At 36.2% G+C, this 27,751-nt stretch overlaps 1 protein-coding gene across 1 annotated transcript in view; it reads left to right on the forward strand.

Annotated features, from left to right (window-relative positions):
- Positions 1-27,751, forward strand: part of CWC27 (CWC27 spliceosome associated cyclophilin) — a 184,434-nt gene that overhangs the window by 15,397 nt on the left and 141,286 nt on the right. The window contains exons 4-9 of the mRNA XM_090278943.1: positions 450-593; positions 2,172-2,270; positions 2,917-3,020; positions 5,035-5,104; positions 22,469-22,548; positions 23,544-23,574. Coding sequence (XP_090135069.1) covers positions 450-593; positions 2,172-2,270; positions 2,917-3,020; positions 5,035-5,104; positions 22,469-22,548; positions 23,544-23,574 — 528 coding nt within the window. The remainder of the gene's footprint in view (positions 1-449; positions 594-2,171; positions 2,271-2,916; positions 3,021-5,034; positions 5,105-22,468; positions 22,549-23,543; positions 23,575-27,751) is intronic.

The following is a 27,751-nucleotide window of genomic DNA, read 5'->3' on the forward strand; positions in this document are numbered from 1 at the left end:
AGTTATGATTCTTTGAGTTCAAATCTCTTGAAAGTTATTAATTGAGGGAAAATAACTTCCTTTCTGAAAAGTATTGATTATATAATATTGTTGTATTATAAGTGAGTCTTGTATCAAGCCTGGGTAGAAATTCTGTTATCTAAGACTTTTATGTATAGGGGATGACTCTTAGAACTCTATTTCCCTTTAAGCACCCTTTCTCTGTTTAAGTAGGCAGCTTTCTATGAAATAGGCTAAATTTGTAGCTGAGTATATTTAGAACATACAGGCTACAGAAGTAAAGTTAGCATTGAAGGAGAAGTAAATATTAGATGTGATTATATTTGAAAAACAGTTAAATAAAACTTCAGCATTTTTTATTAGAAGCTGTATGGGACCTTGCTGGCTAGCTGACTGAAGGGCCTTCTAATTGGGGTCGTTTACTACATCTTTTCTTTTTCATGCTTCAGGATGAATTCCACTCACGGTTGCGTTTTAATCGGAGAGGACTGGTTGCCATGGCAAATGCTGGTCCTCATGATAATGGCAGCCAGTTTTTCTTTACGCTGGGTCGAGCAGATGAACTTAACAATAAGCACACCATCTTTGGCAAGGTTTGTGTTCGTTCTCTTAGGCTTCTGTGATATGTATGATCAACTTATCTAAGAGCTGCCCTCATAAATTACTCCCTAAAATATTTATTTATCTTCAAATATGATGGCATATATCTCTCTTATAATGAACTGTGAGGGACCACCTGAATATTTTTGTGTATTTCAAGTAAGACTTTAAATTTCTCTTCTAAAATCATACTACCCATTTTAGCTACTATGTCACTCAACTCATACTGTTTTTATGTTTTTAGAAAGACACCTAGGTAGTAAGATTTAGTAGTTTGAAGTTTATTTTGTTAATGATAAATTCCCTTAACTTTAAAGTGAAAGTTATGTTAACACTAAAACTGTTTACCTGAAATATTACTTTCAATGGTACCTATTTAATCCTGCACACAATCCACATTATATCAGGGAATGTCATTTTCTTTAGAAAGGGTTTCTGAAGGCTCTTTTCTTGCTCTTCTCCCTTCCCATAAATACTACATCCCTATATGTTTCATCTTAGGATGTTAGATGTCATTAGTGTATCAGCTCCCTCTGCTGGTTCGGTAGGAATGATTTTCCAGGTCCTAGGCAAAACTGGATTTTGTGAGACAAAAGGGAAAAAGCAAGACACAACTGTAAAACTGGTGTTATTTTAAAACTTTTGAGAAATGTTGAATGAAAAGAGTCACACTAAAAATATGCAATAGAATATTATCGCTTAATACTTAACGAGTTAAGGAATTTGAGTTGGCACAGCTGAGCCACTCTGACACAGGTTGTATGATGTTCATAGATTTTATTTACTATTATTTAAAATCGTAAGAGTGTATAATAAAATGAGATTTAAATTGCCATTCTGCACCCGTGTTACAGTTGATGTTACATAACTTACACATCAGATAAAGTATATTATAATGGTTAGAATTCTGAAAGGCCATCAAAGTTGGCTCCATAACTTCTTTGGACCTCAATTTTCTTATCTGGAGAAGGAAAGTAATGATAGTGCCTACTTTTATGATTTTTGTGGGGATAAAGTGAGATAATATCTGCAAAGCACTTACCACATTGTTATTATTTACTTCTTTTACCCTATTCTACAGTCTACATTTGTTTATGATGTTTGAATAAAAAGTTGTCATTCAGTAAGAGGTTATTTGGCATTGTATTTTAATTTTTCTTTTTCTTTCTTTTTATTGATTTGAGAGAGAGAGAGAGAGGGAGAGAGAAACATCGATTTTTCGTTCCACTCATCCATGCATCCATTGGTTGATTCTTGTTTATGTTCTGACCCAGTATTGAACCCCTAACCTTGATGTAGTAGAACGATGCTCTAACCAACTGAGTTACTTGGCCAGTGCTATGTTTTAATTTTTAATAAAAGATGATATTAAGTATAAATTGGAAATTTCCCAAACATATTATTGAGGGGTTGAACTTCATCTGTGCTGTTTCCTCTGAAGATAAAATTGTTTTATGTGCAGTATTTAATGCATATGCTCTTATATAACAATATGAAATATTTTCAAAATGTTTCCTTGCTTAAAAGAATGAATATAATACTTTGCAATTAAATTTTGTTTTAATTTGTAGGTTACAGGGGATACAATATATAACATGCTGCGACTGGCAGAAGTAGATACTGATAATGAAGAAAGACCACTTAATCCACACAAAATAAAAAGTTGTGAGGTAGGAGCATGATTAGTATAACCTAAAGCTCTTGAATTGTCATTTAAGAGAAATTGATTATTGCTATTTTTAAACTATCAGATGAAGGCTTTATACTAAATTAAGTCACAACTCAAATTTTATCTCTGTAATTTAGGCACAGTTTCTGATTAAAAGTTTTTTTTTAATTGAAGGTTTTGAATTCTAAGATGAAATTTTAGCTGATAATCCAATGAATGAAAAGTTCAATTCAGAATGGAAAGTTAGAGGAATGAGGTTTATTTAACCCAATGAAGTGACTTCCTCCGCACCTTAAGAGTGATCTTTCATTGAGGAAGCCATTGGAGGTGGCCATTAAAAACATTTGATTTGGAGTCAAAATATCTGGTTTTGTGTCTCTTATTATGTATTAAGTTTTCTTAAATATATTTTCCTTTTGTAAAGTTAGGATAAAATGTCCTTTACTTAATAGCACATAGGAATATTAGGAGATTCCAATGAGGCCATGTAAATGGAGGCACTTTATGCAGTATATGTTTCACTATACTTACAATGGTTGTGTGAGGAAAAAATATAGACACTAATGTCAATACAATTAAATATTGGTTTTCATTTTTTGTGAAGTTTTAAAAATGGAATAATGTTTTTGAAATATTTCTCTTCATAGGTTTTGTTTAATCCTTTTGATGACATCATTCCAAGAGAAATAAAAAAGCCAAAAAAAGAGAAACCAGAGGAGAAAGTAAAGCAATTGAAACCCAAAGGCACAAAGTAATCATAGTAGTAAGATTTTTCTTCAGTTTGAAAAGCATCACTGATTCATTTAGTTCACTTGATTTCCTTTTGTAAAAATTGTTTACTGGTGAGGGGGAGGCCAGCTTGGACCTGGAGAGATCTGAATTCTGAGTGTGCGTGTTTTTTTCTACATGGGCATTTCTTTTATTCAAATACAGTATATAACTTAAGCTTAACTAAGTGTCGTCTCAGATGTCCATATAAAATGTGTTAATATAAATAAATAGGATTACTGTAGCAATTATTTCTATGAATGAGTTATTGAGAATTTTGTGTTTTTTACTTGTTTTTTCAATTAATACATGCTCAGTATAGTGAACTTGAAAAGTGGAGTATGAAGGATATGATTGAATGTTCACATACCTTTTCATTCTTTTTTTGTGCTATTAAATTAATCTTATTATAACTATTTTTAAACAGAAAGCTGTTTCTGTATTCTGAATTATTTCCTTAGGATAGTTTTCAAAGAAGTAGAAATTTCTTTTTAAAATAAATTCCAGTATTTTGTGAACAGTATTTACATTATTTGTCTATTTTATTAAAATAGATGTCAGAGAGTTAGATTTCACTTGATTCTTTTATTGAATTGTAGCATCCATGTTAGGGTTCTTAATATTAGATTTAGACAGTTCTATGTATAATCCTGCCTAACCTAGTTAATAAGAAGCAAAGTTTATTAACCTCTTTGGCCTTTAGTTTCCCCATCTTATAAAATGGAGATTATAATCAATAAAATATGGGGTTGTTATGAAGATTAAATGAGAAGGGGAATTTGAAAATGCCCAGTAGTATAGGTATTCAATACATATTCATTTCTTTCCTTGATACCCTACAATATAAGTAAGTTAACTTGCTTTTATAAACTCTCAGATATGAAGCAGACATTTTAATAAGCAGTTGATGTCTTGTGGCAAAATAAGCTCATATATATAGCTATATATTTGATTTCCTTTTGCTTTTTTTAAAGATTTTATTTATTTTTAGAGAGAGGGGAAGGGAGGGAGAGAGGGAGAGAAACAGCAATGTGTGGTTGCCTCTTGCACACCCCCAAATTTGGACCTGGCCCGCATCCCAGGCATGTGCCCTGACTGGAAATCAAACCATGACCCTTTGGTTCACAGGCCAGCGCTCAGTCCACTGAGCCACACCAGCCAGGGCTCCTTTTACTTTTTGATTCATTTATTTTGACTAATTGGTCTTGAAATGAAAGGTCATGCTATATTCAGATGCAATATTTTATGTCTATAATTTGTGATGACAACAAACCTAAAAGTTGGGTATTTTTATTTTTGTTTTTATTTCATAGTAAATATATTAGGGATGATATTGTAGTCATTGATTGCTTCTAGGTTTTGAAATAAAAATTCCTTTTTTATGCCAAATCTTTATTTTTCTAATATTTGAGAAAGAGTTTTAATAATGTATCATTGATCTTCTTTGGGATAGCTTTGGTTTGAAGGCTTAAAGAAAACACTTAGTTTTTCTCTCCCCATGGGATATTTTTTTTTAGTTGTTTATTGCTTATATTTTTTATTTAACAATTTTCCTTTAACTTATTAATTTTAAAATATTGAACCATATTTTAGAAGATACTAGACTAATTGCTTCCCACTTGTAGTGTTCTTGGGTCTATATATTTATTAGTTTTTCAGAATTCTTCATTTTGCTAATCAGTTTTGATAAATACAAGAAGCTTAATTATTTCTGTTATACTTAGTATATTTAATGGTAGTGCTCAAAATGGATTTTTGGTCATTAATTTAGTCTAACATAGGAAACATCTGTGGTCTGAGGCCAAAACCTTAGCATGCTGAAAATATAGATCCTTAGTGTATTTCTGCTAAATACTAAAGAATATTGTCTATTGTCAAATGGTCAGAATGTGTTTCTTCTTGTAAGTTCTAGTCTGCTTATTGAAAATAGCATATTTATAAGTTTTGTTTAAATTTTACTTCCTAATTTTCTTTCTTTCTTTCTTCTTTTTAATTAGAAATTTTAATTTACTTTCATTTGGAGAGGAAGCTGAAGAAGAAGAAGAGGAAGTAAATCGAGTTAGTCAGGTAAAACTAATTTGCCCTTTGTTCTGCATTATAAAAGAAATTAGAGTTTATCTCATTCATGTTTGTATCTCCTGCTGTACATGGCACAGCACGTTTCACGTGGTGCACATTCAGGAAGCATTCATTGTACTAATTTGTAAGATGACTTATGGTCAGTAATACTTGCAATTTCTGAGAACATTTACCCTCTTAAAATTATAGTGTTTTTTTAAGCCTGAATTATTTTTTAGTCAGACCTAAAGTTAAAGAACTTTATGTTTCAGATTTTAATTACTATTTGTATAATGGATTTGCTAGATGATAATGATTATTATTATAATAAACAATGATAGACCATGTACTTAGGACATGGTGGAATCAGAAATTTGAAGTTAGGTTTCTATAGCTATTTAAGTCTCTAATATGATTTCGAATGCTGCAGAAGCTGCCTAGTACAAATGCAAGCCATCTGAAAGGCTGGTGAGAAATTTCACTGGTAGCACAGCATTCTGGGGTGGAAGGCAGTCCAGTGCAATTGGTCCATACCCTTCCCTAACTCCCATAGGGTCCTGGATTCTGTACACTGAGCAGCCTTAGAGATCAAGAGCAGGAAAAAGGAATTTTTCTGTCATCTTTTTGTTGAATTAAGTATCTGGTCTAAAGTAAGTTTTGTTCATAATTACTTTGAGGTTGACTTTACTAGAAAATTAGTTAAAAATTTTTTTTCTATTTGTAACAACAACACATGTTAAATATTTAAAGCTTACCCTCCTTCTGCTGCTTACTATTGCACAGAGTTTTTAAAAAGTTATATTTATCTTATACTGAATATAGTAAACTTGATAATCCAAAAGCAATTTGTGCTTGCTACAAGGTTGATATGTGAAGGGACACCACGTAAATAATGCCAGCTTGCTCTTTATGTTTGTTCTTAAATCTGAAAAACACTTCTGACATAGACTAAGTAAATGCTTTTCTCTTTGCCAAGAAAATTGCAACCTGTATTCTATTAGCAAATGAATAATATAACCCTAATGTGGTGTCATCATATTTCTCTCATCTTAACTTTTTAATAGGATGAACTATGTAATAAAATTATCATACTTTTGTTTTGATGCTCAAATCTATAATCTCTGGGCTGGCTTACTCTTATTTTTTACTAAATTTATTGGGGTGACATTAGTTAATAGGATCATATAGGTGTCAAGTGTACATTTCTATGATTCACAATCTGTATGTTGCATTGTGTGCCCACCACCCAAAGTCAGATCATCTTCTGTCACCATGTTTTCTCCCTTTACCCTTTACTACCCCCACCCCCCTATCCTCTGGTAACCACCACACCGTTGTCTGCATCTGTGAGTTTCAGGTTTATATCCTATATTGGGTTTTTAGCTTTTTCTGACTGACTTATTTCACTCAGCATAATATTCTCAAGGTTCATCCATGTTGTTGCAGATAGCAGTTATTTCAAATTTATGTCTCTCGGCTGGCTTACTCTTCTTTCTTTAGCTACCTACTGGATAACTCTCTATTTGAAAATCCCACTAGTTACCCAATGCCTGGCCAAGACTTAATTCATTATATTTTCTTCTCAAATTTCCCCCTGTCATGTGACTTTTCTTTCTATTCCCTGGTATCGATATCCTTCAAAAGTATTTTAGGTCCAGTTCTGACTTTTTTTCTTATTTTTACTCTGCACATCCTGTTAGCTGTACTGTTCTACTAATTTTTCATCTATGATATATCACAAATCAGTTTCTTTTGCTGCTGCCCTTGTTCAGGCCTCATTATCTCTAGCCTCGGCTGCCGCCATGGTCTACAGACTGGTCTCCCAGCTCCCTTCTCTTCTTTCCCTTCCACTCATTACTATCAGGATAGTCTTCCAGAAACCTCATTAAGATGTTACAGTTGCCCTCTGCTGATTGTAGAAATAAGGGCAAATTCTTTGACCTGTTATTTCAAGCCTCTGCTTTCATGACTCCCCTTTGTCAACTCTTTCAGCCTAATACCTTTTAAGCATCCCTGCTGATAAAAATCACTTGTAGTATTTTTTTTTTTAATTAAATTCCTAGACCCATCTCAAACCTCTTTAATCAGAATAGACAATAGAGGGGACCGGGAAGCTGTGCTTTTGTTGAATTCCCTGTAATTCTTATCAGGAAATGTGGGAAACTCTACATTAGCAGAGCTGAACTCTTTGCTATTTTACATAAGTGCCTTGTATTTTTCCTTTTGTGTGTGTGTGTGCGCATTTCTTTGTGTTCTTTTCCCTGCGTGAAGTGTTCTCTTTCCCTTCTGGATGTCAATGTTATATTTTCTGAATGTTTTTCCACTTTTTCATAACCTTTTTCTAATGTAATAACCTTTGCCTTTCTTGTGATCCTCACATTTTCTTGTTTAAAACATTCTTTTTGCTTTATTACACAAGAAACATATAAATGTGTTCTCACTGTGTAGTACTGAAACATTATACCCTTTTCTTTCTGCCTTGTTGTGTGGAGCTCCTTGATGGTAAACTTTGTGTCGTGTTTGAGTAAGAGTGTTTTGGAGTAGAAATAGCATGAATTTGGGGTCATTCAAACTTATGTTCACACTTTACTTTCCACTGATACTCAGTCCCCTTGGATAACTTAGTTTCCCTGAGCCTCAGTTTTTCTCTTTGTAACATGGAAATAATATGTACCATTTCGAGTAATGAAATTAGGCTATGGATAGCCTTACGTTGATATATTCTATCATACAATCTTGAAAATGTTTTTGAAAGTTAAATGTCTTTAAAGTAAACAATACACTCTAGTTTATAATTTGTAACTTATTTTCAGTGAGCTAAAGAATATCAAACAAAGTCTAATATGATCATAACTATTATGCAGAAGCTGTCACCCTCATGCTTAAGCAATCTAGAAGGCTGGGGAGAAACTTCCCAAGCAATTCAGCTTTCCAGTGGGAAGCCATAAGCTCAGTATAACTAACTGGCCTAGTGCCTTTCCTGAGCTCTCCCATAGGGTCCTAGATAGTGGCTTGAGCAACCTTGGAGAGCATGAGTATACACCTGTACACCATGACCCCTCGGCAACCCATTCTCCACGTATAAGTAGGTCTTGGCACACTGTGCAGAATATTTGGCCTACAGAGTTAAGCTGTTTTGTCTGTTTATATAATGGAGTCATGGATAAATTTAGCTTGAGAAAAGAGAATCACAACAAAATATCATTGAAATTTACTGGCATAGAGGAAAGAAAATTTCTCTAGAGCACATGAGATAAATTCAAGAGAGAATCAAAATGAAAGTGTATTTTGTTTATTTTTCTTTTGTACTGTTCTTCAGACTATGAGCACACTTCAAATGAAACCTTGGTAAGAAAAGGGAAGACTAGCTTGACTGTTAGAAAAGTATGACCGTTAGAATATATATTTTTTTAAAGTTTAGCCTTACTGTTTTTAAATATATGTAATAACTAGAAAGAGAGTCAAGTAAGTATCTTTTACAGTGACTAAGAACAATTCGCATTTGTAGTGGTCTGCATGAAATTAAATATTTCTAGAGGACTTGGAAATAATTGTTTCATTATTCATTTGCTTATCAAGTTTCTTTTTTCAGTGACTCCAGTGTTAAGCTTTATTCCAGAACAAGTCTAACCTCACAAGTTAATAATTGGTAAAGTCTGAATTGAGGCTTTACTTTATGTGAAAGAAGAAATAAAATCGAGTCCCCTCTGGTTTATGGATTATCAGTGTGGGATTACAGACACTACTTCACCCCACTCATTTATTCATGGCAAGGCACCTCTCCCACATGGGTTAGCTTTCCTTCATTATTTATTTCAGTATCTTTCTACTACCTGATAGAAATCTCTTTTATAATAATAGAATTTTATAGCTTAAAGGGATCTAGTCCAACTTCCTTTCTTTATAGATGAGGAAACTAAGACTCTGATTAAGTGACTTTCCAGACTGACTTCATTTCCTTTTGATAGGATTGTGTGATGTGGGGGGAGGGGGTGCCATAACAACATATCTTGGGTTCAGGAAAGCACATTGTCAGAGTCTCTCATGATATTCTTGTGGACAACGTGAGGAAATGTGATCTGGGAGATAGTACAGTCAGGTAGATTTATTGCTGATTTGAATACTTCTGTCCAAAGAGTGCTTTGTTGTTAATCTGTGCCTGATTATTTGAACTAGTAAGTTGAAATGTAATATGAGTACATATAAATTCTATACTTTAGTTTCATGAAATCAGCTGAATAGGTATAAGACTTAATAGTCTGTAAGCCCTAGTTGAATTATTGAGAGTAAAGTCTCTGGAATAAGGAATTTAACCTTTTTTTTTTTTTGCATTTGGAGGCTCCCATTTGCACATTGTGTTCAGTTCTGAACACATTTAAGAAGGATACTGACAAGCTAGACACAGTCAGAGGCTGCAAGGGCCGTGAGGAGGAGGGGATGATGCCGGAACTGTCTTACATGGGGAATGCTTGAGGAACTGGATATACTGTGGGGGAGTAAAAACTAAGTGAAAATGTGATCCTAGACTTCAGATATTTGAAAGGTTGTCTGGAAGATTCCCTCCCTTCATATTGCTTTCTTAAATAATAGCTTCTTTCAAATGTCTGTATAGGTTTAAGTTTACTCCCGAATCTTTATAACTTAAATACAAATATCATAAAATATGTTCAAATGAAAGCTTATAATCAGACAAGTGGTTTTCATGAGGCAAGTAAAATAGTAGGCCCATTTTAAAAGAATCTCAGTAGCTAGATTTAAAAATAATTATTAAATTGTGCCACATTGACAGTATTGATACACATAGTATTTCTCTCACTTCAAGATATGTTAACATTTTTACTACAAATCCAGTTATTAAACAGGCTTTTTGTCAGAAAAGGTTATATTGATAGACAAATACACCATTTTTGAGAATAAAGTATGACAGTTTTGTCCTGTTCTCATTTGTCCTATAAAAATGAATGTTTTTTCACTGATTTGAGAGAGAGAGAAACATTGATTTTTTTTTTCGCTCCACTTATTTATGCATTCATTGGTGGCTTCATGTTTGTGCCCTGAAAAGGGATTGAACCGGGTGTATCGGGACGATGCTCTAACCAACTGAGCAACCTGGCCAGAGCCTGAAATTGATGTTTCCCAGAAAGTGGAGAGCTAAGGCATGGAGCGTGCTGCTAGACCATTTGCACAGAGGTTGTTAAAAGTGTTAAAATGTTTATAAAATATTGCCCCATTAAGTTGTATTAAACTTTAATTTACTTATCTTTCTAGTTGTTTATATTTAACTAATATTAAAAAGGCATTAATATATTGGTATAATTTCATATTTCTGCTGTAACAAGTTGCCGTAAGTTTTGTGTCTTGAAGCAAAACAAATTTAGTATTTTATAGTTGTGTAGGTCAGATGTCCAAAAGAGATTTTACTGGGCTGGAAATCGAGGTGTTGGCCAGGCTAACTTCCTTCTGGAGGCTCTAGGGAGAATCTTTTACCTTACCTTTGGCAGCTTCTAGAGACCACTTGTATTCCTTGGCATGTGGACCCTTCCTCTATCTTCAAAGCCGGCGATGGCTGGTCAAGTCTTTCTCCTGCTTCATCATTCTGAAGCTGACTCTTCTCACTCCTCTTTCACTTGTAAGGACTCATATGATTACATTGGACTCTCCCTGATAATTCAGGATAATATCCCCATCTCAAAATCTTTAGTTTACCTGAAAAGTTCCTCTTGTCATGTAAGGTAACACCTTCACAGGTTTTGAAGGTAGGATGTCAATATCTTTAGGGAGCCATTATTCTGTCTACCAATCTGTTTGTATCTAAAGCAGTGGTTCTCAGCCTCCCTAATGCCGCGACCCTTTAATACAGTTCCTCATGTTGCGGTGACCCCCAACCATAAAATTATTTTTGTTGCTACTTCATAACTATAATTTTGCTATTGTTATGAATCATAATGTCGTCGTCGGCAGCCGTCCGTCTCGAGAGACGATGGTGTAGCTTCTTAAGAGTCTATCTGCACCGCCGAGAATGGCTGTGCAGTCCGACTCGGGAGTGACACGGTATCTGTCTCCTCCCGTGTTGAATCGACATCTTGTGATGACGCTGAAGCTACAGAGCCTGGGCAGGGTAATATGGAGGGTCTGCTGTTGCCCATGCAGCAGACCCCCCCTCTCTTCGCAGCTGAAGGGTCCAAGGGAAAGACGGAGTTGATACAGCTTGGGTTCAGGTGCGCCGCAGGAGTTGCCGGTGTTGACTACAACGTCAAACCGCCTTAGGGACTCCGGCTCCAGATTTTCTGTCGGGGTTTACTCCCTTAGCCTTTCCCCTGAAGAGGTATGCCACAAGGCAGCGGAGGTTTTTTGGAGTCAGAGTTTTCCTTCTCTGATGTACCCTGACTGGAAGATCGAACCAGCGACACTTAGCTCGCAGGCCGACGCTCAATCCACTGAGCTAAACCAGCCAGGGCATAATGTAAATATCTGATATGCAGGATGTATTTTCATTGTTACAAATTGAACATAATTAAAGCATAGTGATTAATCACAAAAACAATATATAATTATATATGTGTTTTCCAATGGTCTTAGGCGACCCCTGTGAAAGGGTTGTTTGACCTCCCCAAGGGGTTGCGACCCACAGGTTGAGAACCGCTGATCTAAAATAAACTGTATATAGTATACCTAATAACAAAAGTTGTTTGTAGTTCATTTTTTAGTTCTAGAAGCTAGAACTACGATTGGTTGGATATTTGGAAATTACTCATAGATAAGAAAAAGACTTGTCCAATAATGGAAGCCATTTCAAAGGGAATGATTTTCCTGTCTTTGAGGTTATAAGCTCCTTTCAGGTGTTGAGACTGGTTGACTAGTCAGCAGCAATGTCTAGGAGATTTCTGCACTGGGTGGGAGACTAGATTAACTGGCCTGTAAGATCTTTTTTTTTAACTATTAAAATTTTCTGGTTCTATGCTCAAAGTCACAGAATATAATAGGGTTCTTTTTCAAAACAGAAATATATAAATAAATATATACATGAAAAAGTAAGTTTACAGTTGTTTATATGAAAAATAATATAATAGTGAATAATAACAGGAATAAACCCTTTTGCTTACTCACAACTCGTCGTCGTCGGCAGCCGTCCGTCTCGAGAGACGATGGTGTAGCTTCTTAAGAGTCTATCTGCACCGCCGAGAATGGCTGTGCAGTCCGACTCGGGAGTGACATCGTATCTGTCTCCTCCCGTGTTGAATCGACATCTTGCGATGACGCTGAAGCTACAGAGCCTGGGCAGGGTGATATGGAGGGTCTGCTGTTGCCCATGCAGCAGACCCCCCCTCTCTTCGCAGCTGAAGGATCCAAGGGAAAGACGGAGTCGATACAGCTTGGCTTCAGGTGCGCCGCAGGAGTTGCCGGTGTTGACTACAACGTCAAACCGCCTTAGGGACTCCGGCTCCGGATTTTCTGTCGGGGTTTACTCCCTTAGCCTTTCCCCTGAAGAGGTATGCCGCAAGGCAGTGGAGGTTTTTTGGAGTCAGAGTTTTCCTTCTCTGTTACTCACAACTACATATATATATATATGTATATATATATATACATATATATTAGAGAGCGAGACATTGAAATTAAGAAGACATTGAAATTGAGATTGATAGATTTTTTTAGGAATTGGTTCATGGGCTTGTGGAGACTGGCAAGTCTAAAATTTGTAGAGCAAGCCAATAAGCTGGAACCTCAGGAAAGAGTTGATATTACAATCTTGAGTCCAAAATCTGCAGGCTAGAAAGTCAGGCAGGACTTCTTTGTTGTAGTCTTGAGGCTGAATTGATTTTATTCTGGAAACATCAATCTTTGCTCTTAATGTTTTCAATTGACTAGATGAACACCAACATTTTGGTGGCTAATCTGCTTTACTCAAAATCTACTGATATCAGTGTTAATCACATCTAAAAACTACTTCATAGCTTCTCTGTACCACTACGCCTCTTCCTTCCCTCCTTCCCTCTCTTCCTTCCTCCCTCCATCTCTCTCTCCGAACTCCCTCCCTGCCTTCCTTCTTCTGAACTCCTTCCTTCCCTCCTTCTCTCCTTCCTACCTTTCTTTTACTTATACTCTGGGGGTCCCAACCCCCAGGCTTTGGACCGTATGGGTCAGGTGATGGCCCATTGGGAACCACGCTGCCAGGGAAGCTCGCCCGAGCTCCACCTCCAGCCCTCCACCCCCAAAACACTGGTCCCTGCTGTCAGAAGATTGGGGACCACTGCTATACTCTATTTAGTTCCTGCTGTTTGACTTCCTCTTTGTTCTTGGGCATGAAGTACCAGATAATAATGTAATTTTACCATATCCTCTTTGATGTTCATTTTTAGATTTGCCTACAGTTTTAAATTTTCTGTGGAGCTCCTTATACTGAGTTCACAAAATATATTCAGTATTTTGTTCAGTAGCTAAAACCTTTAACTAGCCAGCTGCTTTCTTCCTGGAGTCGGGTCGCTTGGGAATGCAGGCCAAAGCGGGTGGTAAACTCCATCTAACTAGCCAGCTGCTTTAATGTAATTATTTTAAAATTTATTTAAAAATATATAAGGTGTTTGTTTTTCCTCAAGAATTATTTATACCTGATGGTATAAATAAAAACCTTAAAATAGGTTATTCAAAAAAAACAGACATTAAAGGGAAATATAAGAATTCATTTTTACCTTCTTTGGAACTATCTGAATTTCTCTAGTTCTTTTACAATTTGTTCTTTCTGCCTGTGGGATGCAAAGTCTACTATAGGGTGAAGGAACATCTAAAAAATTGACTTGACAAACAAATAAAATAGAAAGAGACTTACAGATGCAAATATCAGACTGTTCAGACTAAGGTTTCTAAGGGGGAGGATTTGGGAACTGGGTAAAAGAGGTGAAGAGATTATGAAGTATAAATTGGTAGTCACAGAATAGTCACGGGATATAAAGCCACAGCACAGAAAATGTAGTCAATAATATTGTAATAACTATGTATGGTGCTGGGTGGGTACTTAAAATATTGGGAGGACCACTTTGTAAAGTATATGATTGTCTAACCACTATGCTGTATACCTGATACTGGTACAAAATAATATTGCATGTAAACTAATTGAAAAATGAAAATATAAGAAATTGCTTTTGATTATATTCTTCTATGCTAATTTAATGTAAGATGTTAATTAAAGTTTGAAATGGTAATAATCATTCAGATTAATTCATAGGTTCTTCCTATTATTAACTCTTATTTTAAATTAGTACAAGTTTCTTTTTCCTACAGGCTGTTTTAAGTTTTAGGAAATAAACAAGAATCTGTTTTTTTTTTAATTGTTAATTAAACTAACAATTGTAAACTAACTTGTTCTAATAAATGAAATAGTATAGCTCATTAATGGACCAGGAACCTAGAGACCTGAATTCTGATCTTCCTCCTGCTATTTATTAGTATCACTCGCATTTTCTGATGTTAACTGAAAGGCTGAACTAGAGGGTCTGAGGCTACCTCTAGCTGTGATGTTTGTGATTGTGACTCTATGAGGGAGCCACATGGGGAGGACTAATAAGGGGATATTTCTTAGAATAGGTGAAGATATACATTTATGGCTGGAGATGCAGGAGGAAGAAATTTTAAGGAAGGAAAGCATGAATACAAGATGTTCATGCCCTGGCTGCTGTGGCTCAGTGGATTGAGCATCAGCCTGCAAGTCAAATGTCGCTGGTTCGATTCCCAATCAGGGTACATTACTAGGTTGCATGTCAGGTCCCCATCTGGGGGCGCGAGTGAGAGGCAACCACACAATGATGTTTCTCTCCCTCTCTTTCTCCTTTCCCCTCTCTCTAAAACTAAAATAAACAAACAAGTGAATTATAAAAATTAAATAAATAAATAAATAAAATTATTTTTAAAAAAAGATGTTCAAGTTTTGTTCTGTTTTAGGTCATTTTATGTTTACTTGTACACTTTTGTACATATCTCAGTTAACTTTTATGAAATAGGCAAGGCTGCTATTATTATTATTTTCATTTGTAGGCAAGGGTTCTGAGGTCTCATGAGGTCATTCTGTTTCCCTAAATGGTACAAATTTTAGACTAAGACTCATAGAATTACTGAATATTAGGTTTAAAACTCATTTGGTTCAATTACTCTCTTTCTTTTTGTCCTGTGTTCTTTCTACTACACCAACTTCTGTTTTTTGAGGTTGTTTTTCAGTTTTCAAAGTTGGATAAACATCACATAATTAGTTGATATTTTGCTTTTTCATCACTCTTTGCTTTATGTAAGGTTATGGATTTAGAAATATAGATAATTGCATAATTCAGATTATGACTTTTTAAAACTAGATAAATAGCATCTTTAGATTAATTGGAAATTTTGTTTTGTTTTGTGAAACTGGACTATAAGCATATTTTAATTAATTAGATCTTTAAAATGTGGAGAGTTTCATGTTAAAACAGAAATTTTAAAATCTCTTAGTAATGGGAATATATTTCAGAAGGCATACATTTGCCTCAAAGTAATACCTATCAAATTTAGAAGGCTGTCCTCAAAATTGTTAAACAGTACTGAATGAGGCTTAAGGGAAGGAGGTAATTTCATCTCTCTGTATCTGATTTTAACATTTCAATTAACATTTTGTAAATGAATGTTTTAAGTAAAATTTTCTTTCAAAATAAATAGAAATTATTCTTTCTTCCTTGACTCTAACCTCTTACTGTTCACTCTTAGTTGATTAATTGAGAAGAGGGGTAAAAATTTGAAGTTTCTTCACCCTGTGGTGGGGAAGTCTGTAGGATGGTCTGCAGCTCTGAAACCTGGACAGTGTTCTGAGTCCATAGGGGCCTCTGGGGGAAAAAAATAAATACCTTTACATTTTTGGTATGTGATTGTGAGGCAACCTAGATTTGAATCCTAGATCCTCTAATAGTGACTAGTATTGTGACCTCTAGTAAATTAAATAATCTAAGTTTTTTTCCATCTGTAAAATGGGGCTAACAATGCCCACTTTGCATATTTTCATTTGGAGAGGGGAGGAAATGAGAGGTAGGAGCACTGAACTGTAGCACAGTACCAGGCACAAAGTATATACTTAATAATAGTAGTAGGAGTAGTTACTTTATAGTTTTACTTTTTATCTCTTCCTATGTCTTGTTTCTCTACAAGAATATAAATTTATTGAGAACATGAACTTTGAAATTAAAGCATTTAATAAGTATGTGGTCATTGAGAGGCTCTCCCACATATGTGTTCCCTGTTTTTTAAATAGTACCTCATAGGTGCACTCATCTGGGTGCCTGGGTACATTTAAGAAGTGATTCTCTGCAGTACAAAGAGTGTATCTGAAGGATCTGAAGGATAATAGTGTACATTTATTTCAAATTACTCTGGTGATTTATCTTTTAAGCTTTAATATATGGGCCCAAAATTAATTAGTTTAGCTGTATGTAAATCATAATGAGGATTTAGCATTTGGAAATAGTAATCAATAAGCTTATTTTTGAGAATATATCACTTTTTGAAAGAATAAGGTGTTTCTAGAGATCCAAGACAGTGGAGGAGTAAGTGGAATCTACATTAACCTCCTCCCAGGACCAATCTGGAATTACAACTAAATTGTAGAGAAATCATCCAGAATAATGACTGAACAATAGCTGGAGAGAAGCCTTATAATGACTGAACAATAGCTGGAGAGAAGCCTTATAACCACGGACAGACAGAAGAAACCACCTAACCATAGTGAGACTGGTAGGGAGTGTAGGAGATGTGAGAGGGCTGACTGGGCTCCCACGGCAACAGCTAAAGTACCAGAGAGGTATTTCAGAGACTGGGGGGTTCCCCTGAAAAGTGTGGGATATAAACACCAAGCTGGGCTCCCCAGCCTACAACACCAGAGCGGGAAAAGAACCCAGATAACACCCAGCTGTGAAAAGAAGCAGGGTTTCTGTCTGCCAGGGAGAGACACCTGGAGATGCAGAGAGCCTCTGAAAGGGCCAACACACAAAATTTCATCTGCAGCCATTTATCCTGGGCTCTGGCAGGGGAAGGGCACAGTGGACTAGAGATGCTTGAGGATAGTCTGGGATTGGTAGCACTGAGGAGAGAACTGAAGGAACAGCTGCCAGGATCCCTGTGTTGAGTCATTCCCTATACTACAGAAGCCATCTTTCTCAAGCATAGTACTCCTCTCCAAGTGGCATTAGCCTGAGGGGAAGTAGTAGCTCCACCTGCAATTACTCTGCACCACCCTGGTGTTTAAGCTGGGTACTGATTACAGCTTATGGGTACATCATTGATTAGTTTAACAATTAAGGCAGAAAATACAAAGAAGCAGGCAAAATGGGGAGACAAAGACACAGACCCCAAATGAAAGAGCAAGAGAATTCTCCAGAAGAAGAACTAGATGAAACAGAGGCAAGCAATCGATCAGATAGAAAGTTTAGAGTAATATTTTTAAGGATACTCAACAGCATGAAAAAAGACATAGAAACCATAAAAAAGGAACAGTCAGAAAAAAGAATGCAATATCTGAAATAAATAATACACTGGAAAGAATAAACGATAGGTTAGATGAAGGAGAGTATCAAGTCAGTGTTTTGAAAGAGAAGGTAGAAAGAAACACCCAGGCAGAGCAGCAAAAGGAAAAAGGATTTTAAACAATGAGGAGAGCTTAAGAAGTATTTTGGACAACATGAAGTGTAACAACATCCACATCATGGGAATAACAGAAGGAGAAGAGAGTAAGAGATCAAGAACCTATTTGAAGAAACAATGACCCAAAACTTCCCTAATCTGGTGAAGGAAAAAGTTGCACAGTCTAGGAAGCTCAGAATCACAAACAAGTTGGACCCAAGAGACCTACACTGAGACATATCATAATTAAAATGACAAGGCTTAAAGTCAAGGAGAGAATCCTAAAAGCTGCAAGAGAAAAGCAGGTAGTTACCTACAAGGGAGAATCAATTAGACTAGCATCTGATTACTCAACAGAAACATTTCAGGCCAGAAGAGAGTGGCATGAAATATTCAAGGTGATGAAAAGAAAGGACCTACAACCAGGGCTGCTTTACCCAGCAAGGCTGTCATTTAAAATTGAAGGAGAAATAAGGAGCCTCACAGAGAAGAAAAAGCTAAAGGAGTTTGTTAACGCCAACCAGAACTGCAACAAATGTTAAAGGGCTTGCTTTGAGAAGAAGAAGAGAAAGAGAAGGAAAAAAACAACAGAGGAAAACAGTAACAGTAAAATGGCACTACATACATATCTATCAATAATCACCATAAATGTAAATGGCTTAAATGCTCCAACCAAAAGACAGAGGGTAGCAGAATGGATAAGAAAACAAGGTCCATATATAGGCTGCCTCCAGGAGACCCATTTCAGATTGAAAGATACACATGGACTAAAATGGTTGCAAAAACATATTTCATGCCAATGGGAAAGAAGAAAAAGCTGTGGTAGCAGTACTTATATCTGACAAAATAGACTTTAAAACCAAGGCTATAGTAAGAGACAAAAAAGGACAATACATAATGATAAAGGGAACAATCCAACAAGAGGATTTAACCCTAGTAAATATTTGTGCACCAAACACAGGAAAGCCTAAATATGTAAAGTAAATCATGATGGACATACAGGGAGAGACTGAAAGAAATACAGTCATAGTAGGAGATTGTAACACCCTTTGACTTCATTAGATATTTTCCAGGCAGAAAATCAACAAGGAGAAAACAGCCTTAAACAACACACTAGATCAAATGGATTTAATTGATATCTTCAGAGCATTTCACCCCAAAGCAGCAGAATATACATACTTCGCAAGTGCACATGGAACATTTTCTAGGATAGACCATATGTTGGGACACAAAACAAGTGTCAATAAATTTAAGAAAATTGAAATCATATCAGACATTTTCTCTGACCACAATGCTATGACACTAGAAATCAATCACAAGAATACTGAAAAGCACCAAAGACATGGGAGCTAAATAACATGTTATTAAACAATGAATGGGTTAACAATGAAAACAAGAAAGAAATTAAAAGATACCTGAACAAGTGAAAATGAGGACACAAGAATCTAAAATCTGTGGGACACTGGGTAAGCAATACTAAGTAAAATTCATAGTATTACAGTTCTATCTCAAAAAACAAGAAAAGGCTCAAATAAACTATCTAACTTCACATATAAAGGAACTTCACAGTTAAAAGAACAACAAACAAAGTCCAAAGTGAGTAGAAAGAAAAGAATGACAAAGGTCAGAACAGAAATAAATGAAATAGAGTCTAAAAAATACAAAAGATCACTGAATCCAAGCACTGGTTCTTTGAAAGTATAAACAAGATTGACAAACCTTTAACCAGACTCATCAAGAAAGCAAGAGAGAGGACCCAAATAAATAGAATCACAAATGAAACAGGAGAAATAACAATTGACACCAAGGAAATACAAAGACTTCTAAGAAAATATTAGGAACAAACTGGACAACCTGGACAAAATGGATAAACTCCTAGAAGCATACAATCTTACAAAAATAAATCAGGAAGAATCAGAGAATCTGAATAGATAGATTATGCCTAATGAAATTGAAGCAGTAATAAAAAATTTAAAAAAGAAAGAAAAAGAAGAAAACTTCCCAACAAACAAAAGCTGTGAACCAGATGGCTTCAAAGGCGAATTTTACCAAATATTCTGAGAAGAAATAGGACCTCTTCTTCTCAAACTATTTCCTAAAATTCAAGAGGAGGGAAGGCTTCCACATTTTACAAGGCCAGCATTATCCTAATTCCAAAACCAGATGAAGACACTACAAAGAAAGAAAATTATAGGCTCGTATCTCTGATGAACATAGATACTAAAATCATCAACAAAATATTAGCAAACAATACAGCAATGCATCAAAAAGATCATACACCATGATCAAGTGGTATTTATTCTGGGAATGCAAGGTTGGTACATTTGCAAATCAATGAATGTGATTCAGCACATAAACAAAATGAAGGATAAAAACCACCTGATCTTATCCATAGATGCAGAAAAAGCTTTTAATAATATCCAGCACCCATTTATGATCAAAACTCTCAGCAAAGTAGGAATAGAGGGAACATACAGTAGTCCCTCACTATATCGCGGTTCACTTACTGCAGCCTCACTGTATCACAGGATTTTAAAAAATATTATATTTAATTACCGCGGATTTTTCGATATATCGTAGGATTTTGCGGTACAGTATACATATGTTGTTAAAGTTACATAGGTTTAAGAGTGTAGAATAAATGTAAGGTTCCTACTTTGTGGGGGGGGGGTCTGGAACGTAATATCCGCGATAAGCGAGGGAATACTGTATCTATACATAATAAAGTCCATATATGACAAACCTACTACCAGCATTATACTCAATGGACAAAAACTACAAGCGTTCCCCTTAAGCTCATGAACAAAACAGAGATGTCCACTTTCACCTCTCTTATTCAACATAGTACTTGGAAGTCCTAACCACAGCAATCAGACAAGAAGAAATAAAAGGCATCCAAATTGGAAAGGAAGAAGTAAAACTGTATTTGCAGCTGACATGATATTGTACATAGGGAATTCCAAAGATTCCACCAAGAAACTACTAGAACTGATAAATGAATTCAGCAAATTAGCAGGATACAAAATTAATATCCAGAAGTCAGTTACATTTTTATATGTCAATAACAAACTAACAGAAAGGGAAATTAAGAAAACAGTCCCATTCACAATTGCTTCCAGAAGAATAAAGTACCTAAAAATAAATCTCACCAAGAATGTAAAAGACCTGTACATTGAAAATTATGACACTGAAGAAAGAAATTGAAGAAGATACAAGTAAATGGAAGCACACATCATGTTCATCGATAGGAAGAATTAGCATCGTTAAAATGTCTGTACTACCCAAAGCAATCTATATATTCAGTGCTATTCCTATCAAGATTCCAATGACATATTTCACAGAAGTAGAACAAGTATTTCAAAATTTTATATGGAACCACAAAAGGCCATGCATAGCAACAGCGATCCTGAGAAAGAAAAACAAAGTTGGAGGCATCACACTACCTAATATCAAACTACACTACAAGGCCGTAGTAATCAAGACAGCCTGGTACTGGCATAAAAACAGACACATAGATCAATGGAACAGAATAGAGAGCCCAGAAATAAACCGACACTTTTATAGTCAATATTGGACAGAGGAATCAAGAACATAAAATGGGCTAAAGATAGTTTATTTAATAAATGTTGTTGGGATAATTGGACAGATACATGCAGAAAAATGAAACTAGGCCATTTTATACCACACACAAGAATAAATTCAAAATGGATCAAAGACTTAAATGTTAGTCCTGAAACCATAAAAATCCTAGAAGAAAGCATAGGCAGTAAATCTTGGTCATTGCTCGTAGCAATTTTTTATCAGATCTATCTCCCCAGGCAAGGGAAACAAAAGAAAAAATAAACAAATGGGACTATATCAAACTGAAAAGTTTTTGCCCAGCAAAGGAAGTCTTCAACAAAATAAAAAAATAAGCCACAGAATGGGAGAACATATTCACCAACACATCTGATAAGGGGTTAATATCCAAAATTTATAAAGTACTTACAAAACTCAACAACAAAAAAATGAACAACCCAAATAAAAAATGGGCAAAGGACCTGAATAGATACTTTTCCAAAGAGGACATACAGATGGCCAATCGACGTATGAAAAGATGCTCAGTGTTACTAATCATCAGAGAAATGCACATTAAAACCACAATGAGATACCATCTCACACCTGTCAGAATAGTTATCATCAATAAATCAACAAACAAGAAGTGCTGGTGAGGATGTGGAGAAAGGGGAATACTTTTGCACTGTTGGTGGGAATGCAGGTGGTGCAGCCATTGTGTAAAGAAGTATGTCAGAGAAAGAAATACCATATGATTTCACTCATATGTGGAATCTAATGAACAAACTCAACTAACAAGCAAAACAGACACTCATAGATGGAGAGCAGGTGACAGATAGTGGGGAAGGAGGTGACACTGTGGAGGGATTGATCAGTAAGGAAAACGGACTCATGGATATGGACAACAGTGTGGTGATTGCTGGGGGCAGAGGGGAATAAGAGGACTAAATGGTAATGAAAAAAATACAATAAAGATTAAATTAAAAGAAAAAGGTGTTTCTAAAATAATATTTTTAGTCAAGAGAGAGTAAGATTCTTATTTATAAAGCTTTAATTTATAATGTAATTTTCAGGAACACATTTCTTTTACTAACTTCATTGTAGCTGTGCTAGTTTTCATGTGAATTTGTTAATTGTCCTTTGTGAAGACTGGTTCTCCCCCCACTCCTGATCGTGTCTTACATTCCTTTCTAGAGCATGAAGGGGAAGAGCAAAAGTAGTCATGACTTGCTTAAGGATGATCCACATCTCAGTTCTGTTCCAGTTGTTGAAAGGTTAGTATGGTGCTAGTGTGATCCCCAGTTCTTATTTTCTGGCTGGGATAATTTATAACTTCCTTTATGAGTAAACAGTCATTTCTCATATGTCAATTTTTTTCAACCCAGCCAGAAGTTGAAGCATTCTGACTACAGAGGCGGCTTCTGGTGCAATGGAGAGAAGCACTGTCACTGCCACTCTTCTTGCTGTCTGCCTCAGTTGAACTAATTACATTTAAAATTAATTGTTAAACTTTTAAATCTTGGGATAATCTGAAGACTAGGAAGCTGTTTGCTTTAATGTTTTTATGTTTAATTCAAAGTTGCTTTGCCAACTTTTTGCTTGAAGCATTTTTTGTCTCAGTTGGTGTGATGGGTAAACACATTAGAGTTGAAGGGATTTGTGAAACAGTTGCCTCATTTTCGGCCAGTCCACTGAGTATTATTTTTACATATTTTCAGGAGTTAACAGAAAGTTACCTTACTGTCTTTGTTCCTTCTCTTTGAGAAGGGAAGATGTCTTACTGTTACATATAATTGCACATGATATATATTGGGCCAGTGTTTCAAAGGGGGACTAAAATACTATTGTACTAAGTTTAGCTCATTTTCAAAAATTCTGTTCCAAAGCAGTCTTTTCTTAATATCATTGCATTTGAAGGATTTGTTTTCACCAGCCAGGACATAGCAAGCCAGTAGAAGAAATTCTTTTCTGTAGCCCTTTGTTCATAAAAATAGCATTGTTGGTTATTGTTTGCATTTTTTTCTTTTAATTCTATTGATTTTGTGTATGTGCTAATGGAGTGTACCGCTTATTCTATTTATAAAAATGACTCGTTTTTTACAATGTTTCCGTTTACTCTAGAATGCCATTCTGAACTTTCAATGTTGAAATAAGTTTTTGAAGTATTAATCCAACAAGATATTCTAAGTTTGGGGGTTATTGAATAATTTTATTAGTTTCATTTTGAAGCTAAAATTTATTGTTTTCCTTATTTTTCTTTTTTTTGTAGTGAAACAGGTGATGCAGCAGGAGATTTAGATGTGAGTATTTTAGTATAAATATAGTTTGAAAAATTTAAAGAAAATACAAAATCTTTTATAAAAATTAAATTGTTTTTCTTAAAAGGCTATATATATATATATATATATATTACTTTTACAATTATGCATATACACTTTTGAAAAAATTTGAAAGATTTGAAAAATACATCACTTATTTTTATATAATATTTTCTTCCAAGTGTATATCTACATGTGCAGAATTTTATATGTGAATTTCTAGCCTATTTTTTCTCCCTATGATATAACATTACTTGAATACTCAAAATTCAGATGTCTTGATTTTATTTTATTGTGTTACAAGTTGAAATGTTGATGCATGGGTATCCTACATGACGTATGGTAAATGCTTGGATCAGTCATTTGTAGTAATTAGTATTCCTTCTTTATACACACATTTCAGAAGATTCTTTTTCATGACTGTAGTGATCTTCATTAGTTATACTGGCTTAAAGCTGTTAAAACAGAAGGCAGAGTTTCCTTTATATATGAGATGAAGTTTCTCAAGTCAGCCATTTGTCACTTTATGTAAAACCCTTTGATCTGTGCATTGTATAGTTCAGTAGGAAGTATATAACTTCCTGTGCATGAACACAGCTTCATCTTTTACCACAGTCAAAAGAGAGAGCTCTTTCTGACTATGAAGAGTAGAGAAAGGATGAATATATAACCGATTCAAGAAAACCTTCCTGAAAATGATGATTGTGTTGTGTATTATAAGAGAATTAGGAATTAACTAGATCAAAAAAGAACATAGTTTCTTTAGCCTGGAGAACAGCATATGCAAAAGCATGGTAAGAAGGAGAGATTATACCTTATTTAGGAAGCACAAGCTGAAATTCCAGTTTGAGAAGGAATCTGCCTTCTGTGAAGAGCAGGGAGAAAGAGTGGTAGAGGTAGAAGAAACCACATATACAAAAGGCTCTGAAGTAGGAGAGGGTTTGGTGTACTCTGGAGCTGAATGCAGACGAGTGTGACCAGAGTGTCGTGACGGGAGTGAGAGGGGGATGAGGTTGGAGACGTAGAGTGAAGCCAAATATCAGAGAGCCATGGTGAGGAGTTTAAATTCCATCCTAAAAGTAAAGAGGAGCAGTTAAAAGGGTATTAGTTAAAAAGAAGAGCACTATGGTCAACTTTACATTTTAGGAAGATCACTGTTGGCAATATTGTAGAGGACAAATGAGAAGAAATAAACTGGAATCAAGGAGACCTCTTGGGAAGCTATCACAAGAGGCCAGTTTGATATAAGACCACAGCTGTGAGATGGGAAAGAGACCTGAAAGATATATAGTCTAAGAGGTAACTGATACAATATTATGAGGTGAGGGACAAAGACAAGTCTAGAACAACTGCAAGGTTTCTGACTTGGGCAACTTGTTAAATGGGCACAAAAGAAAGAGTAGGCCTGAGGTGGAGAGAAAGATGAAAAATAGCATGGTTAACTTTGTACAATTTGAGATTCAGAGCACTTGGAGACATCTGTGTAACAATAGTATGGGTTGAAAGATAGGATCAAGTCCTAATATAAAAATATAGCTTTGTTCTTATGACCTTGGTGGGGTGAGGTCATCTAAGGATAGTGTGTAGTCTCTCTCTGTTTTGTGTCCCAGATCCTTTGCAATCACTTAAGCTGTAGAGAATTTACTATGTCTACAAACAACAGTTTATGGGTTTGCAGGGGATGTTTTAGATCTCCTGAGGACTAAGCATAGAAAACCTAAGTCAGTGGTCATCAACTTTTAGGGCTAAAGAATTTCTTAAACATCTCACTGAAAACATTCACAATTTCTATTCCTAGAGATTTGGTTTGGAAACACTGGAAGGCTTTTATATTTTTTTTAACAATCTATGTTATTCAAAGGGGGACCCCAAAAAAATCCGAAATTTATTTATAAAAAATTGTGTGCTTATTCTTACATGTTTACACTTCAGTCACCTTCAAAGTACTCCCCATTTGATGTAATACACCAATCAGGACTTTTTTTCCACTGCTTAAATCAGTTTTTGAACTCATCAATTTTGGTGCCTTTTAAGTGCTTCTGCCATTTTTTGTTTTACCTCTTCCACATTGGCAAAACATTTCCCTTTGAGGACTTTTTACTTCTGGACACAGAAAAGAAAGTTGCTCAAGGCAGGCGAGACCGGTGAATAAGGAGGGTGGGGCACCGGGTCATATCGTTTTGGGTCAAAAACTGCTGAACACTCGGACTTCCGGCCAAGATGGAGGCTTAGACGGACACGCTAGGTCTCCCTCTACAACTATAGTGGAATACAACTACTTTAAAACAAAGGATAACTAGAAATTCCAGAAAATAAAGCTACACGGAAGCCCAACATATGAAGTTATAAACCAGCGGTGCCATTTGGGCAGGTAAGAGTTAAAGAAGGCAAAGCTGTTTGCGGAGCGGCGGGGCCGGGCGGCGAAAAATCCTGGAGGCAATCAAGCCCCTGGCGTGCGCGACTCCAATCAAGCCCCTGGCTTGCGCGACTCCGGGCGCTGGGGAGCAGCCACAGCATCGCCTTGAACAGTGAGGCCCAGGGGGGTGGGAGGACGGATCCCGGTCTCCTAGCTGAATAACTGTGTGAATCCATCTTGGACCCCCGCCCCCACAGAAAGCACCACAGAGCTGCGAAATAGGTCGCGGACAGGCAGGCGCCGGCGGTCGCTGATTTGTGACGCGTACGCAGGCACTGCCCCCTGCCCCCGACAGCCAGCCCAGGAAAACAAAACGCATCTGTCAAAATGAGGCAGGCAACTATAGAGATCCCGGTAACACAACTCACCAGGCAGCAGATAGAGAACCTGACAGATGAACAGATAAGAAACCTGTCAGAGGCTCAGTTCTGGGCCATTGTTATCAGGTGGCTTACAGAATTCACAAAAGAGCAGGAAAAAGATATGAAAGAAGCGAAAAACTTTCATAACGAAAGGAACAAAACCACATACGAGACAGATGGTGAGGAATCCAGAGTCCATTTCAACAAACTGGAATATGGAGAAGGAACAAGCAGTCAACCAATGCAGCGAGAGGAAATGGCAAGCAACAATGAGAGGATCAGAAACCTCTGGGACAGCTATAAAAGGCCCAACATAAGAATCATTGGTTTGCCAGAGAATGAGGAAGATGAACTAGAACTTGAAAAATTGAGTGAAAATATAATAAAGGAGAACTTCCCAGACTTGGGGAAGGGAATAGACTTGCAGATCCAGGAAGCAAGGAGAGTTCCCAAGAGACTGGACCCAGGGAGAACCACTCCAAGACACATTATAATCAAAATGTCAAAAATTAAAGATAAAGAGAGAATCTTAAAAGCAGCAAGAGAGAAGAAAAGAATTATGTACAAAGGGGTCCCAATTAGACTATCAGCTGACTTCTCAAGGGAAACCCTACAGACAAGAAGGGACTGGCAAGAAATATTCAAAGTAATGAAAATCCAAAACCTACAACCACGAATACTCTATCCAGCGAAACTGTCATTCAGAATAGAAGGACAGAGAAAGTGTTTCCAGGACAAAATAAAACTGAAAGAGTTCATTAGATCCAAACCACTGTTATATGAGAAGTTAAAGGGACTGGTTTAAAAAACAGAAGCTAGGGAGATGAAACAAAGGCAAACGAAACAGGCAACGAGAATGGAAAAGGAACTGTGGGTAAGGGAAACATAGTGGGGGGAGGCCAACAGGGAGGGGGAGTGGGGAGAGGGAGGGAGATGATATAGGAATTGGGGATCATGGTAGGAGGGAATGGAATAGACGGAGAGAGGTTGGGAGGAACTGTAAGCACAACTAATGGACATAATCTAAAAGCGGGGGACAACTGGAGGGAGGGGGCCACCGGGTGGAGGGGAGCAGAGGGAAGGGAAAGGGGCACAAATGTAATATTTTAATCAATAAAACACATTAAATCTGAAAAAAAAAACAAAAAAAAAAAACTGCTGAACACTCAGTATGGTGTGGGCAGGTGCATTCGTAAATCACACATCATGAAATGGGCAAATGTGTTGAAATAATCTTTAAAAAAATTCACTGAAACCAAACGCTACCTCTCATAACAATACCAGCTGGCACACTGATACAGATGGGTTCCTAGAACACTCACCTTGCAGGGGAAGCCTGTACTACAAGGGGCCTGCCCTCCAGAAGATAACTCCAGGTTTT

Source organism: Furipterus horrens, unplaced genomic scaffold (genome assembly GCF_987537825.1).
Source record: "Furipterus horrens unplaced genomic scaffold, mFurHor1.1.pri manual_scaffold_5, whole genome shotgun sequence".
Taxonomy (NCBI): domain Eukaryota; kingdom Metazoa; phylum Chordata; class Mammalia; order Chiroptera; family Furipteridae; genus Furipterus; species Furipterus horrens.